This window comes from Aedes albopictus, chromosome 3 (assembly GCF_035046485.1).
Source record: "Aedes albopictus strain Foshan chromosome 3, AalbF5, whole genome shotgun sequence".
Classification (NCBI taxonomy): Eukaryota; Metazoa; Arthropoda; class Insecta; order Diptera; family Culicidae; genus Aedes; species Aedes albopictus.
The window spans coordinates 381,567,403-381,585,317 of record NC_085138.1 but is presented as its reverse complement, the minus strand read 5'-3'; the positions used below and the strand labels follow the sequence as shown (position 1 = coordinate 381,585,317).

Sequence of the window (17,915 nt, the reverse complement as noted above, 5' to 3'; positions counted from 1 at the left end):
TCGTATGAGAGACATGAAAGAATTCTATGTTCAAATGATCCCGAGCAGAAAAGAATTAAAACTGAATGAGATATCACGCCCGACCTTTCCGGAAGCCGAACTAGTTACTCGAGAGACCATTGACCATGATCTTCTCCCACCGTGTCAATCCAGCATATTGGTCTATATGCCGATGGGTTTCCGGGTGTTTTCCCCGCCTTTTGGCAATAGTACCAGGCTCTGCCGCTTCCAAACCTCAAGGAAAACTCCCTCGTCCAGGCATTTCTGCATAGCAGATCTGAACATCCCGGGAGCCTCTGCAATAGCTACTTGTTACGTCAGCTTAAAAGTTCCGCGCTAATGGTTCTTGCAATCCCAATAAGTTAGTCATCACTGACCCTCTCCTCATCGCCAGCCCCAGTGCTACGAGAGAAGGTCAACGACTAGGATCTTGACGGGGGTAAAGCCCTTCGATGATCCCCTTCAACATCTCTGGAGATTGCTCTACATGAGTCATTACACCTCTCGTCTAGGCCATCACGATCCAGTAGGCAACATCCCACGAATTCGCATTACATTGGCGCTCTGACAGACCTTCAAAGCAGGCCGTTTTGCTTGCTTTTATCTCGGTCTTCAGCGCGACTTTAACAGCGGCGAACACAACTTATTTAGAAAGGCAAGAATTTCATCAAAGTCATCATCGATTTGGAAACTTATCGATGGTACTTATTCTGCCGTTATGTTCAACGTATAGGCAGAATCAAAAAATATCAAAGCTCTCAGTTGACTGCTTGACCACCTTCACTATCACTGGAGGCCGATCAAGACGACAATTACAAGCTAGGATATATATTTTTTTACAGATCACTTAGCGGTCCTCGACAAAGTTTTTCTGCACACTTTAGGCTATATTTTATTTTCATTGCACTGCTTACGAGATTCATGTAAAGTTTGTCAAAGAATGCAAATAATTTAAATTACATATACTAAATCCCATTCAAATTTCAACCACATTACAGAGCACGCCCTCGAGTCATATCAAAGTTTTGTGCAGTATTTTAATACGCAAAAGGGGATTGAAAGACTTTGTTCAGGGCTGATGCGGTTAAATTTAATTTTCTTATACAACGTTGACCCATCATACTGTAAATTTATAGCTCAGGAATCTAAAATGGTGTGATTTGGTGGGATCGTTTTAGTTTTCATTTAGGTTTTTGTTCCCTTACACATATCTATCGCTTGCATTGATTTTGTTCACTCTCGTAATTCCGTCTCCTATGTAGGCTGAGCCTATTTTCATGCTAACCGTTCATCAGGTTATCAAAATGTCACGGCTTGGTGTGTCCCATGCATAAGTTTGGTTGATTTTATATGTGACCGATGTCGACGGGACACCCGGAAACGATTCCGGAACACTACCGGTAGTATATATGTGGTCTTAGCCTATGTTCATGCTAACTGTTCATCAGGTTACCTAAAAAGCCGCGATTTAATGTATCGCATGTATGGGTACGGCTCACTTTGATATTTGACCACTTCTGGCGGGACACCCGGAAATAATAATACTGCCGGTAGTACCTTATGTGGACTGTGTCTATTTTCTTATTATCCGTACATTAGATCACTGACAATTAAACGATTTGTTGTACCGCAAGGAGGGTTTGGTTCATTTTTCAATTCGACAAATTCCGGTGGGACACCCTGAACCGGTTGTGAAACACTATATCGGTAGTCTCCAACGTAATCTGAGAGTATTTTCTTGAAAACCGATCATGGGGTTATCGAAAAACGATTTAATGTGTCGCATGCATGGGTTTGGTTCCCTTTTACATTTGACCACTTCCGGAGGGACACCCAGAACCGGTTCTGGGACACCAATAGTTTTCCCAAACATGATCTGAGAATTTGTTTCTGTTAACCGTTCATCAGGTTACCTAGAAAGCCATTTGATGTGTCGTGAATATTGGTTTGGTTCTCTTTTTCATTCGACCACTTTCGGCGAGGTACCCGTAACCGGTTCTAGAACACTTCCGATTGTCCCAAATATGGTCTGAAATTATTCATTACCAACCGTTATCAAAGCTAAGGAGTCGCGATTCGATGTGTCGCATGCATGGTTTTGGTTCACTTTTATATTTGGAAACTTTCAGCGGGACACGTCGAACCGATTCCGGAACACTACCGGTAGTTTCTAATGTGGTCTAAGCCAATTTTTTTTGCTAATCGTTCGTAAGGTTATACTTCCGGCGGGACACCCTGAACCGGTTCTGGAACACTACTGGTTCAGATATGGTCTAATACTATTTTCCTGCTTTTCGTTCATCAGCTCATCGAAAAAGCAGCGATTTGATGTATCGCATGCATGGATTTGGTTCACTATTATATTTGGCCGCTTCCAATGGGACACCCGGGGCCGGTTTCGGAACACTACCGGTTCAGATATGGTCTAAGACTATTTTCCTGCTTACTTTTCATCAGGTTACAGGAAAAGCGGCGGTTTGATGTGTCGCATGGATGGGTTATGGTCACCTTAATATTTAGCCACTTTCAGCGGGACACTCATAATCAGAGTTTCCCATTGCTCATGTGTACATAAATGTGACAGCGAGCCTCCCACCAAATTGTCTCCCGGCACTTCAAAATCGCAGTGTGCTGCGCTGCTAAGAGGCTCACGAAAATCTGGTTGGTGCGAGCTAGGCACCTAGCTCCCGGGGAGCTCGTCTCATGCGCTGCGTGAGCTGTTGGTATCTAAGGTGAAAAACAACTTCTTGGTAACGAAGAACCTCAACAACTTTTTTCCATACAGAACACAAGTGTCTGATTGGTCTATGTGATACGACTAGGGACTCTCAATGCAAAGGTTGAGGTTTCAATTCTCGTTCGTTTAGGAAGTTTTTGTCGTGAAATTTTCTAATTTAATCGGCGCATGAGACGAAGCTCATGAGACACATCTTGAGAAAAATGAGGCGCACAACTTTCAGTCTCAAAATGTACTGTGCTCCTGGGAGCTTGCTTGCAATGAGGCTCCCGTACATAGGACTACAGCACGTGTACATCAACTCTGCTCATAATCAGTTTCGGGACTCTACCGGTTCAGATATGGTTTGCAAATTTTTTCCTGTTGCATGGGTTTGGTTTACTTTTATATAAGACCACTTCGGGCGGGACACCCGGACCGGTTCAGGAACACTACTGGTTCAGATATGGTGTGAGACTTTTTTCTTGCCAACCGTCAATTAGGTTATCAAAAAAGCCGCTCTTAGATGTGGCTTCCGGCAGGACACCCGGAACCGGTTCCGGAACACTACCGGTTCACTATCAAAAATGCCGCAATTCAATGCGTCGCATGGATGGGTTTGGTGCATTTTCATGTCTGGCCTCTTCAGGGTACCGGTCCGGAACACATGAATGGCCATAATTCTGGAACGGCTGGACTGAACTGAACCATTTTCAATAGGAAATAATACGACCAGATTCCGCGTCGAATGAACTGTGTAGTATTCTGCCCTTCCTGCGCTAACCGGAGCAATGGTGCAGTTGATCTTGTGTTTCTCCGAGATAATCTGCTATCCTTCTCAAGCCTCAACTGCGAGGCTCAATAAGAGTGGGATTATTAGTATGTTATTTATTAGCTTTAATCCGACACGAATGCACCCTTCAGGATAAAGTGTCGTAAATACATTAACAAACGAACAAACATTAGCTTTAATTATAACCTATATAGCTCTTCGCATTATGCGTTCTTCACAGTGTCCTCTGTGTATCTTCGTCTCTGACGTTCTTCAATCGATACCGAATTGGTTTTAATAGCTGCTCTTTTTTCTTGTGTTGTGATTGTAAGAGTTTGATCGTGTCTAGCTTGGGTAGTGGCTATGGTTATGACAGCTCAAATCAATCTTCAGCATAAAAGAACAGCTTTGGTCCAAGAACCTTACTTTTGTAGGGGGGATTTCTATGTCGATGTAATGCTTTAATTAACACCTATATGGTTCCGCATTTTACGTTTGATCCGATGTTCGCTACTTTCAGTAAATTGAAATGGCAATCTCACGTATCATGCCTGGGGCCCCAAAATGTTTTGATAAAACTGCTTGTTTGCAGTCTTGCTATTCCCAAATCTTGGTGGGATTATACTGTCAAGTTTTTTTCCGTAAGTAAATAATGCATCGTATGAAGATCAGACCTATCAATTTGATCTCTTTCTTCTGAACGCTTTGTCGAGCATCACATCCGTGATGTTTTTCTGGCAAACATGCCTCTCCATGGGGACCAACATGCTTACCAAAATGGAAAGTCCACTGTGATTTGATTACACAATGTTGTTTACGATATTGGAAAAGCATTCATTCAAAAACAATTTTGTTTGGTTGTTCTCTTGGATTTCCAGGATACTTTTGAACACGTACCTTTCGATTCCATATTGGAAGCCCCATGGATTGTCCTATTTATCTTTCAATGATTTCCAATTGGATTTACCAAATGCTCAAAAACCAAAATCTCTTCTCGGCATCACGTCAAGCAGCGATTAGGAAATTGAGTGTTTGTGGATGCCCCCATGCGGGAGTCTTGCCATCACTTTTGAGGAATCTCGTAGCAGAAACGCAATTGAGATAACTCAATGTGGTTTTCCTACTTATGATTTTGTCCGTCACAAGCCTCAACAGGCTGCTTCATTTGTATATCTTAGCTGAGAATCCGACTGTGGAACTTTGAATTATTTGATATGTAACTACCCAGTTTTTACGCAACTGCGTTTCCGAGTACTCGGTAAACACTTGATTAGGCGAAACTGACCTAAGAAGCCTGAATCTTCCGGATGTTCTGTTGTTCTGAACCCGTTGTGGCAAGTAGCTATAGGCTTACTTTACGCTTTATGCGTTTTTTACAATGCCCTTTTCAGGGCGCTGTTTGAACCCGTTGTGGTACGCTTATGCGATTATGTCGACCCTATTCCCTTACCTTCCCTTTCCCTATCCCATCCCTTATTCCTCGCTTCCCTCTCCTTCAGGTAAATGATGAATAGGCTCGTACTAATGGCGATGGCACAAATTTCCCAAATGGAGGCAAACGTGCCTCTGGAGCCCACCTACTGATACCTGATAGTCCAATCTTGCCCAAATGTGATCCATAAATTGGCTACTAATATACCTAAATGAAATGAAATTTGAAAAATGTAGCGATTAGTTTTTTTGTAATCAAAAATAAGACAAAACAACAACATTGTTTAAATTCAAGATGGTGATTTTAGTTCAATCAAACTACTTATTATTGATTTCTACATAAATATGATTTGAACGACAGTAACGATATAGCCGGAAATAAATTCAAAAAAAATATGAGATTCATGTGAAAAATAGGCCAAGTCAAACATTTTTCGAGGTTTATTATTCATTCAATTTGGTTCATAGAAGCCGGAGACATAACGGTTTGAAAATGGCAAATGGCTAAGATAATCATGCATTAAAAAACCCATTCTTGTTCAAATTTGAAACCTAAATAGACTACTAGTACATCGATTAACAGTGGAAATTTTAGAACGATTTAGAAGAACTCCTTGTTAAACTTTTTTTTGTGAAAACTTTGCGTGTTCCGAACATTTTATTAATTTCCTGTATGTGCAGATTTATGAGGGCCCATATAGCACAGGTGTAAAGACGTGGGTTTTCATCATGACTATGCTGAGGAAAGTGGGTTCGATTCCCGGTCGGCCCAGGAACTTTTCGTAAAGGAAATTTCCTTAACTTCCTTGAGCATCGAGTATCTTTGTGCCTGCCACACAATATATACATGCAAAATGGTCATTGGCAGAGGAAGCTCTCAGTTTAAAACTGTGGAAGTGCTCATAGAACACTAACCTAAGAAGCAAGGTTTGCCTCCGTGGGAACGTAAGGCCAAGAAGAAGAAAAAGAATAAGTAACCTAGTTATAAACGTAAATAAACTTCACCCGTGTGGAAACGCTTTTTACCATACCTGTGCTAAAAGTAAGCCCAAACAAACTGAAAAGTCTAGAACCAGTTTCCCTCTCGACAAGAAAAGCCGATACGAGAAAAGTGAAATGTGCAAAATTCCACATCTCTGATTGCAACCGCCCCATTGAACCAGTTTCTACGTTCTAGAGCTAGATACTGACTGCAACGCGTCAACGACCCCCTTGCCAACCCACACACATATTAAGACTTACTTAGTCTTGTGTGTCGAACCGAATCAGGAAATGCGCCGATCGAATGCGACCACTAGGTCGTTGGAGAACTTTACCCTAGCAACAGCATGTGCCTACCTAGTTGTGGTTGACCGTACAGCGCGGGCAATCAACGGCGAGGTCATTATCAAGTGCACCGAGACGACGGCGTTTAATTGTACTGGTATTGTAGGTCTAGAAGCCTAGAAACTGCCGGATCGGGAACCCTCCTCCGCTCCATCGTCGTCTTCGAATAGGTAATTGGTACTAATTATAACCAATTACAAAGCGTTGAGAGAATAAAATGACGCGTGACGGTGAGAAGCACCGTTTTGGACGATCTGAATGGGTCGTTCGTTGCAACAACGATCCGAATCCGATTCGTACAGCGAGGTCATGGTCAATTGGACGTCTAATGTTTCGTTACAAATTTAGTATTCTCACCATAGAACGAACAATTTGAAGCCATACGATAGATGATTCTGAAATTTGAATCCCCCTCCTTAACCCTCTAATACCCAAATTTTTGATTTTGATCTAAATATCATTTTTCGTCATCTAAAATCGATTTAAACATGTTTTGGAAGATAATTATTTTTAATTCTCGAATTCGTGAATTTCAGTTTTTGATTTTTCTAATTTTTATTTTTGAACATACCTAAAACTTTATATTTTTCCTGGAAGCCTATTTGGGGTACGGATTTTTTGAGATGAAAACATTTTGAGATTTTATGATTATTGTTGAAATATTTTTATTTTTATTTTTTTTTCAAAGATAATTTTATTTTCCGTGTAATTATAAGGAAAATAATTTTAGAGTGTATTCGATTCCCTTAAACTATTAAACTAGGGTAGAATAATTTGAGAAAAATTTTAAATATGTTAATTGCGGCGATTCAATACAAAATAAACAATGACTTCTAAAAGGTGTCTATAACATCAATTTTTCAATGATTTTTAAAAAATGTAAATACGCTTTAAAATACACCAAAAACTATTTTAAGATATACAAAACAGTCTTAAATATCAGCCAAAAATATCAAAATTTTGATTTTCCACTAAACAAAAATTACAAAAATGCTCAAACTATACCCCGTCTAAAGGCGGGGTTGGGTATTAGAGGGTTAAATTCGACGACCAACAACCCGGATGATTGATGTCGACCATCATCGCCCCTTTGCGCACACCGAAAAATGCTGACCGTTGTTCGCTCGACCGTCGTCATCGACGCACGGGCACGATCTCCCTCCCGAAACAAGAAGCAGCGGAATCGAGCGATATCGCAAAAGCCACGAATCACCCCGTTCAAGGCTTCTTCCAGTCCGGCCAAGTTTCGCAGTGTAGTGTGTATAATGTTATTGTTTGAGTTTGATCATTCCGGGGGCAGCCATGCTGCTGCTGCGGTGGCGGCGGTCATCGTCGTTCACAAGCAAGCAGCAATCGGTGAGTCCTTGGCATTGGACGGGGCCCGTATCGTCGTCGTGGTCGCACTTGGGGCCATCGCACACATCCCTTCACTTTGCGCTCAACGAGCACAATCACAGCCTTGCCAGCAACATGAATTGGGGGTAGCGGACCTCTCCGGTTGACTCCATGTGTAGCAGCGATACTGTTGCCCGAGCTGAATTCGATTCTTTTGAAATTTCGGAAATAGATTTCGTCAGGATTTTGTCAATATTTTGCGTTTATGCAAATATTGTTGTGTTTCATAATTTATTATTATTATTATTATAGAATTGTTATAGGAACTTTCAGCCCAAGGCAGTTTAGTCTCTAGTGTTGCAGAACGATCATAAAATAAACAAAAAGGATTCGTATCCATTTCACCAATATGCGGCTAAGGCATCTAACATACATTACCTTACCGATCAGGCCTGGGTGGCCTCTGCTGTACATAGTAGCCGTCTCCATTCCACTCGGTCCATGGTTGTTTGTCTCCAGTTCCGCACTCTGCGTAGGGTCCGCAGATCGTCCTCCACTTGGTCGACCAACCTAGCTCGCTGCGCACCACGTCTTCTTTTACCGGTCGGATGACTCTCGAGAACCATTTTAGTCGGGTTGCTATCCGACATCCTGATGGCGTGACCCGTCCACCGTAGCCTCCCGATTTTCGTGGTATGGACGTCTGCTGATTCTCTCAGCAGCTGATACAGCTCGTAGTTCATTCACCTTTCCAAGTCTCGTCTGCCATCTGTACTCCGCTGTAGACGCAACACGCAACTCTGCACGTAGGGTCCATGTTTCGTGCCCATAGAGGACTACCGGTCTAATCAGCGTTTTGTAGATGGTTAACTTTGTGTTACGGCGAAATTTATTCGATCGTAGAGTTCTGTGGAGTCCAAAGTAAGCACGATTTCCTGCCACAATGCGCCTCTGAATTTCTCTGCTGGTGTTGTTGTCAGCGGTCACCAGTGAGCCCAAATACACGAACTCTTCAACCGCCTCGATTTCATCACCGTCGATATAAATTCGGGGTGGCGGGCGCAGTGCCATCATGTACTTTGTCTTCGACACATTGATGACTAATCCGATTTGCCTGGCTTCACTCTTTAGTCGGATGTACGTTTCCGCCATCGTCTCAAATTTACGAGCAACAATATCAATATCATCAGCGATACCAAGCAGCTGAACGGACTTCGTGAAAATCGTTCCACTCGTGTTTATCCCCGCACTCCTAATTACACCTTCTAAAGCAATGTTGCACAGCAAGCACGAAAGACCATCACCTTGCCGTAAACCTCTGCGAGATTCGAAGGCACTCGAGAGTGTCCCTGGTACTCGAACTACGCACATCACTCGATCCACCGTCGCCTTGATCAATCATATCAGTTTATCCGGGAATCCGTATTCGTGCATAATCTGCCACAGCTGTTCTCGATCGATTGTATCATACGCCGATTTGAAATCGATGAACAAGTGGGCACGTTGTATTCGCGGCATTTTTGCAACACCTGGCGGATGGCGAACATCTGGTCCATTGTAGCGCCTTCACCCATGAATCCAGCCTGATATTGCCCCACGAGCTCTCTTGCAATCGGTGCTAGACGACGGCATAAAATTTGAGAGAGTATCTTGTAGGCAGCGCTCAGTAGTGTAATCGCGCGGAAGTTCCCGCAATCCAACTTGTCGCCCTTTTGTAGATGGGACACACGATACCTTCCATCCATTCCTCCGGTAATACTTCCTCCTCCCAAATCTTGGTAAAGCCCCAGTGTAGTGCTCTCACCAGTGCTTCTCCACCGTATTTTAGAAGCCCGCTTGGTAGTTGATCTCAGGGTTGAAAAAATCTCATTCAATTGAATGAATTTCTGCTGAACTGAATGCTTTTGACATTCATTTTCAGCTCCGCTGTGAGATACTTGAAAGTGAACGCAGAAAAATTCAACTACATTGTGGAGGTAATGACTGCACCATCATCAACACACGCTCTGCGCTGATGGATGCTTCATCTTAACAACGGCCGCATGAATGCGACTCGCCCATAAGCAAACGTGGTGATTTTTTGTCGTTTGAGTGCCGGTTACAGGAAAAATATTGCTTTTGAACCTCGCCGTCTCCCCGGTGTGGGCGAAGAGAGAATTTTTATTCTCTTTTCAATTGCCTCCGTGAAGGACAGGGGCTTCAACGTCAGAAGCGGTGTGGTGAAAAGACAAAGACAAAAACTCACGTTCGTTGGAAGCTTCGGAATTTTTGCAACCGTGGTTGATCTGCTCCAGCGGCTTGTTCTTCAACCGGCTAACCTCCTCTTCAACCTCTTGGAGGTTAGGGGCTGGAAATCTTTCGTCCTGCGCACGTACTCCTAGATCTGTTACCGCGCCACCTTCGGTGCTTGCAACGTCGCCATTTAGTTGCTCATCGTAATGCTGCCGTCATCTCGCTGCTCATCCGTTGGTAGGGCCACTGCTAGCTGCTGCACATAGTCTTGAGCCACTTCTACGTTACGCAGCTGCTCGATGTTGAGCCGCGGCGTTCGACTTCGCGTGGTGATAACTGTCGAAAGTTTTGAGCGCATGCATACAGCGACTAAGTAGTGATCCTAAACTACATTCGCACTGCGGTATGTGTGGACATTGGTTATATTCGAGAAGAACCGTCGATTAGAATGTGGTCGATTTGGTTTTCTGTTTGATGGTCGGGTGATCTCCAGGTGGGGGAAGAAGGTGCTTCGGACTACCATACCACGAGAGGCTGCAAAGTTTACGCATCACAGGCCGTTATCATTCGATTCGTCGTGCAGGCTGTTTCGCCCGATTACCGGTCTGTACATTTTCTCCCTTCCTACCTGCGCGTTCATGCCGCCGACAACGATTTTCACGTCACGCGGCGAGCAATCATCGTATGTTTTCTCTAATTGCGCGTAGAACGCTTCTTTCTCGCCATCAGGTCTCCCTTCGTGTGGGCAGTTGACGTTGATGATGCTGTAGTTGAAGAAACGGTCCTTAACTCTCAACATGCACATCCTTGCACGGTTCCGCTGGGGTGGGGTACCCTTAAATTCCTTGCAACGCCTCTTGAATGCATCCTGGGTCTTCTCCATAGCCCCTTGTAACGCCCTAAAACCCCTCTGAAACCCAAATAAAACTTGAAACTGATAATCTGAGCCCAGAACATAATGTTCCAACTGGGTCAATAACTGCTTCTCAGCATAGTGTTTTAATGATCAGTTCTACAGTTTTTTTTTGCATTTTGCATGTGTGGTAGGCTCAAAGTTATCCTATGCCCAAAACGCCAAGAATATTTCATTTACGAAAATTTTCGACCGGGAATCGAACCTGGCACCATCATGCTAAATACCCGTGCGCTTACTGGTTCACCAAAGATTCTTTCAAAAATTTCTCCACGACTTCATTCAGTGCCCCTGAAGTAGTAGTAATCCGGGAGATGCAAATATTTCACCAGGAATTCCCTTAAAAGTTCCTCCACTCTGCAATCAAGAATATGTTCTTCAAAGAACTCATCCAAAGATTCCTCTAGGAATTTCTCACGACTTTTCTCTAGGAATTGCCTCAAGAATTTTTCTAACCACCACCAATTCCAGTTGTAACTATAGATATTCTTCCAGGTAATCTTTCAGTTATCTCTTAAGAAATTCTTCAAGAAGTTTATTCAGGAGGTCCTACAGAAGTTTCTCCAGAAATTCGCTACGAGAACTACATCTGGGAATTGTTCCAGGAGCTCCTGTAGAGATTCCTGCACGAAGTACTCCAAAGGTTCCTCTAATGATTCCATCCAGAGTTAGGCTAGAAGCTCATTTCATTTATTTAGTATTACAACAAGTTCAAGCTAAAACTGAATCAACAATATTTCTCCATAATACATGATTCCATACTCACGCCCGATGCTCGCCAAGTCACGCTCCACCTGATCGGCCCATCGTGCTCTCTGCGCTCTACGCCTTCTTGTACCAACCGGATCAGTCGCGAACATCAACTTTGCAGGGTTGTTGTTCGGCATTCTTGAAACATGCTCTGTCCACCATATCCTTCCGGCTTTGACCACCTTCTGGATGATGAGTTCGCCGTAGAGTACAGCAAGCTCGTGGTTCAATCTGCTCCGCCACACACCATTCTCCTGCGCACCACTAGAGATCGTTCTTAACAAGCGTCGTTCGAAAACTCCGAGTGCTTGCAGGTCATCCTCGAGCATGGTCCATGTCTCGTGTCCATAGAGGACCACCGGTCTTATCAGCGTGTTGTACATGGTACGTGGGTGAATCTTTTTAGACCGCAGCTTCTTCTGTAGCCCGTAGTAAGCACGACTTCCACTAATGATGTGCCTTTTTATTTCTCGAGATAGACGAATTCTTCCACCACCTCGAAGGTATCCCCGTCTATCGCCATTCCAAAGCACACAAATTGACCGGATTTTGTGAAAATCGTACTTTGGCTGTTAAGCCCGGCTCGTCGCATAACACCTTCCAGAGCGATGTTGAAGAGTAGGCATGAGAGACCATCACCTTGTCGCAGTCTCCGGCGAGATTCGAATGAACTTGATAGTTCACCCGAAACCCTTACACAGTTTTGCACACCGTCCATCGTTGCTTTAATCAGTCTAGTCAGCTTCCCAGGAAAGCCGTTTTCGTCCATGATTTTCCATTTTCGCTTATTTCCGTCCTTTACAACATTGGCGTAGTCGTTCCCTCCGTTGTCGTAGTCTCCCGTGCCTACGTCCTCCGCGCCATTCAGGTGCTCGTTGAAGTGCTGCTACTGCTTTTCGCTCACCGTCTTTCGTCTGTTAAAAGGCCTCCGTCTTCATCCCTGCATCTTCCGCCTCGCTCCACGAAGCCGTTGCGGGATGTATGGAGCTCCTGAACTTCCGTGTTTCATGTGAACGGCACAGCAGTTCCATTTCCTCGCATTCCCTTTCTTCCAGGTGGCGCTTTTCCCCCGAAAAAGGCGGGTCTGCTGTTTCCGCTTCTGTTTGTAACGTTCCACGTTCTGTCGGGTTTCTTACTGCAGTATTACCGCCCGTGCTGCGTTCATCTTCTCCAAAATCGCTCTGCAGTCCTCGTCGAACAACTCGTTTCGTCAACTGCTTTCCACGTACCCGATAAGGCTGCGTCGTTGATGACTGCTTTTCTGTTCTCCAGCATTTCTCTCAAGGCGCCACATCGAGCTCGCCCTGATCTGGCACCGCTGTCTCGAGATTCTGCGCGAATGTTGAGGCGACATCCGCTTGCTTCAGTCGCTCAAGCTTGTACCGTGCCGGTCGCCGGTACTGTACATTACACTGGTCGACAGTAGATCACGCACTTTGACCACTTGATCCATTTCCGAAGGATTTTGGCCCGCTGATTCCGAATCTGACTTCGGAATTGCTGTAACACGTACAGTTTTTGAGAAAAATAGGGTTTTATTCACAAAATTTCATATTTTTATAGAAAACAAAATGTTGTCTTAATATTTATAACTTTTTTATCTGCTCATCATAACCAGTATTTAAATTCAATAGATTTTGATTCACTGATTCAGAATCTGACCTAAGAATTTTTGTAAAACGTAATTTTTTTGAGAAAAATGGGGTTTTATTCACAAAATTTCATATATTTAAAGAAAATATATTATTGTCTTTTTAATTTCAATTTTTTATCACCTCATTTTAGCCAATATTTATATTTATTAGATTTTCACCCACCGATTTGGTAACTAACCTAAAAATCTCTGTAATACGTGCAGTTTTTGAGAAAAATGGGGTTTTATTCACAAAATTTCATATTTTCAAAGAAAATAAAATATTGTCTTTATAATTTTAAAGATTTTATCTACTCATCCTAATTCATATTTTATATTTAAAAGATTCTATTTCACTTATTCGTATTCTCACCGATGAATTTCTGTAACACGTAAAATTTATGATAAAAATATTTTATTCACAAAATTTCATATTTTCATGGAAAAACTATTGTCTTTATAATTTTGTTTTTTTATCTGCTCATCTTAACAAATATTTATGTTTAATGGATTTACATATACTGATTCGAAATCTGACCCAAGAATTTCTGTAACACGTACAATTTTTAAGAAAAATAATTGTTGGCGTAAGTAAAAGGAAAACACAGTCTGGGTAGTAGCCAAACTGGGCAGCTTCAAAGTTGCAAATATATTTCGATTAATTCAATAGCATAAACAAAAAAAATGATCTACTTACATTTCTGGGTAACAACCTAATTAACCTGCGCTACAATGGGGTTTTATTTTTTCTCAAAAAATTCACGGGTTACAGAAATTCTTAGGTCTGTTTCCGAATCATTGGATCAAAATCTATTAAATATTGGTTAAGATGAGGAGATAAAATTTTAAAGACAGTATTTTCTTTTCTCTAAAAATATGAAATTTTGTGTTTTTTCTTAAAAGCTGTACGTGTTACAGAAATTCTTAGGTCAGTATATGAAAATCTATTAAATACAAATACTTATTGGTTAAGATGCTCAGATAAAAATATGAAAATTATGAAGACAACAGTTTATTTTCTATGAGAATATGATTTTTTTTTGTATAATTCCATTTTTCTCTAAAATTTTACGTGTTACAGAAGTTCTTAGGTCAGTTTCTGAATCAGAATATAAAAATCTATTAAATACAAATATTGGTTAAAATGAGCAGATAAAATTATTAAACTTATAAAGACATATGAAAATATGAAATTTTTTGAATAATCCCTACTAAAATTTTACCTGTTACGGAAATTCTTAGGCCACATTCTGAATCAGTAGATCAAAATCTTTTCAATAAAAAAATTGGTTATGATGAGCAGGTGGAAAATTGAAAATTATAAAAACAATATTTTATTTTATATGAAAATATGAAATTTGTGAATAAAACCCTATTATTCTCAAAAATTGTACGTGTTACAGAAATTCTTAGGTCAGATTCCGAATCAGTATATAAAAATCTATTAAAACAAATATTGGTTGAGATGAGCAGATAGAAAAAAATTAAAATTATAAAGACAGTAGTTTATTTTCTATGAAAAAAATAAAATTATAAAGACAGTAGTTTATTTTCTATGAAAATATGAAATTTTGTATTTAAAATTCTATTTTTCTCAAAAAATTTACGTGTTACAGAAATTTTTAGGTCAGATTGCAAATCATAATATGAAAATTTATTTAATATAAATATTGGAAAACATGGGCAAATCAAATAATAAAATTATAAATACAATAGTCTATTTTCAATAAAAATATGGAATTTGTGAATAAAACCCAATTTTTCTCAAAAAAAAAATACGTGTTACTAAAATTATTAGGTCAGATTCTGACTCAATGGATCAAAATCTATTGAATATATTGGTTATAATGAGCAGATGAAAAATTTGAAATTATAAAGACAATATTAAGTTTTCTCTGAAAATATGAAATTTTGTGAATAATACCCTACTTTCTTAAAAATTTTACGTGTTACAGAAACTCTTAGGCCAGTTTCTGAATCAGTGGATCAAAATCTATTGAATAAAAATATTGGTTATGATGCGCAGATGGAAAATTGAAAAATATAAAAACAATATTTTATTTTATGCAAAAAACTGAAATTTGTGAAAAACCCCTATATTTCTAAAAAAATTACGTGTTACAGAAATTCATAGGTCAGATTCCGAATCAGTATATGAAAATCTATTAAATACAAATATTGGTTGAGATGAGCAGATAAAAAAAATTAAAATTGTAAAGACAGTAGTTTATTTTCTATGAAAATATGAAATTTGTGTTTAAAACCCTATTTTCTCAAAAAATTTACGTGTTACAGAAGTTCTTAGGTCAGATTGCAAATCAGAATATGAAAATCTAATGAATATAAATATTGGTAAAGATGGGCAGATAAAAAAAATAAAATTATAAATACAATAGTCTATTTTCTATGAAAATATGGAACTTGCCAATAAAACCTAATTTTTCTCAAAAAATTTACGTATTACTAAAATTATTAGGTCAGATTCAGACTCAGTGGATAAAAATCTATTGAATATGAATATTGGTTATAATGAGCAGATGAAAAATTTAAAATTTTAAATACAATATTAAATTTTCTTTGAAAATATGAAAATTTGTGAATAAAACCCTATTTTTCTCAAAAACTGTACGTGTTACAGGAATTCTGAAGTCAGATTCGGATTCAGCGGGCCAAATTCCATTAGAAATGGAACAAATGGTCAAAGTGCGTGAAAAAAGTTTCAATTTTGTCGACTAGTGTTATTGATGACGATAATTGAGTAGGTATTCCCAACACTGTATAAGGGAACCAATACCCTAATACAGAATTTATTATATTTTGTTTTCCTACTCTGCTCGGGTGTACATCAGTAATGGCGATGATTGGTCCGCCGGCGCTGATACGTTTGTTTTGTTCACCCGGCATTCTCTTTCTAACGACGCAACGGACGGCGTTTTGCGAGCAACATCGTGACAAATCTTTTTTTTTCCACTCGGAATAAGATCACTTCAACAGTCGTCAGTTTGGTGCTCCAACAATGAGTTAGCGCTTATCTGCGGCGGCCCCTTCTAATGGAATGCGTGACAAGCGATAACGAGCGATTTACACTCCCCGGGCCACCAGACTGTGTGAAGTGTTTGCGGAAATCTTTTGCGAAGCGCGTCGATAGACAGGCAACTTGCGCTGGCTGGAGGTGACTTCGATGAGTGACTATTCCTGATCAGCGACGAACCCGCGGCTTATTCATATTCACACTTGCGTACTTGAGAATTCCGTTCGTAATAGAGATAATGATGAAATTATAATGCGTTATTACCAATGATCATTAGAAACTCATATTGCATATATGATTGGATGACGACATGGCTAATCCCCTGGTTGCATTTCTTTACAGATCCTCACGAAACCGTGTCATCATGGGACTGGGCGGCAGAATGGACTGCTGCGGGCAGTGTGTCAAGTATAGCATGTTCGTCTCCAATTTCATCATTTTCGTAAGTAACGTCGCATCACGCACGCACATCCGTCGTCCGTCGTCAGTTGACGACCGGGTTGCGTAATGTAAATGACGACTATTCACGGCTTTTATTTTCTTCGATAGATTGGGGGAGCCATCGTGTTCGGACTTGGTGTGTGGACCGTAGTGGATAAGAACTTCATCAACGAACTGCTCGGAACGAACCTGTTCTCCGGGGCGGTATATGTGCTGATTGCCACATCGGCGCTGGTGTGCTTACTGTCCTTTTTCGGGTGCATTGGGGCAGCCAAAGAGTACAAATGCATGCTACTGACGGTGAGTGAAGTTTCATAAGGGATGTGGAAGAAATCATTTCATAAATATCATATTTTCAGTTATAATGCATTGATCATCCATTAAAAGTTAGTTAAGCACAAGCATTGATGGCTGCATCAAACCAGGTTTCCTATAGAAGGCTATCATCACCTTTACGCCCACCATAATCTCAGGTTGTCTTATTTTCAATTTTTGGTTTGAAAAGAGCCTAGCCACTCAAAAAATCAGCTATATTGCTAGAGAAGTTTCGATGGGTGCAAAGTGGGCGACAGCGTCTTATATCAGACCCAACTGTATCGTTATATATTTCTAAGGAAACCCCTCCAAGGCATCCCTGAAGAAATCCCTGGATGAATTTCTAGATGAATCTTTGGAAAAAATATTGAAGAAATCCATGGATAAGTTCCCGAAGGATCCCTTGAAGATTAAAAAAAAGAGCAAATCAGTGGAAGTTCTCTTGAATGAATTGCAGGAGGAATTTTCCAAGGAATTCCTTGCAGGGACTACTGAAAAAAATCTTGAAGAAATGCATGGATTGAGAAAGGGAATTCCTGAATGACCTAAAGGATACCATGGAGAAATCTTTAAAAAATTTTTGCATGAATGTCTGAAAGATACTCCTGGCGGAATCATCGGAGAAATTATGAAAAGTAACGTCAGATAAATTTATTTTGGGATCATTGGAGCAACCTTGTTGTATTTCTAGGCCAAGCTTATGTATGCATCCCTGTAGAAGTTCCCGAATGAATTCCTAGACAACTCGCTGGAGGAATTCCTGAAGAAATCCTGAAAGGATTCCTAGAACCTCTGGAGAAGACACTGGAACAATTCCTGAAGAAGCACCCCTGGGGAGCTCCGGAAGCAATCCCAGGAGAAACTCTGCAAGGGAATTCCTGAAGGAATTTCAAGAAGAGTTTGTAGAGTATACTCTGGGGCGTTTTTTTTTTCTCAATGAATCCCTGAAGAGATTCCTAAAGGAATCTATGATACAATTGCTACAATAATGGTGAAGTACTGCCATGTGCCATGTTCTAT

General features: G+C 40.8%; 1 protein-coding gene across 8 annotated transcripts in view; it reads left to right on the top strand.

Annotated features, from left to right (window-relative positions):
• The window catches only part of LOC109399618 (tetraspanin-11), an 80,537-nt gene that overhangs the window by 55,562 nt on the left and 7,060 nt on the right, over nucleotides 1–17,915 (top strand). For 7 of the 8 annotated variants that reach the window (XM_019672109.3, XM_062855836.1, XM_062855835.1 and 4 more), the window contains 2 exons: nucleotides 16,482–16,581; nucleotides 16,689–16,880. In XM_019672109.3, the coding sequence (XP_019527654.1) occupies nucleotides 16,504–16,581; nucleotides 16,689–16,880 (270 nt within the window). In that variant the 5' untranslated portion in view covers nucleotides 16,482–16,503. Of the gene's footprint in view, nucleotides 1–16,338; nucleotides 16,362–16,481; nucleotides 16,582–16,688; nucleotides 16,881–17,915 lie in introns of those variants that run through there. The other variant, XM_062855838.1, reaches the window with a different exon arrangement.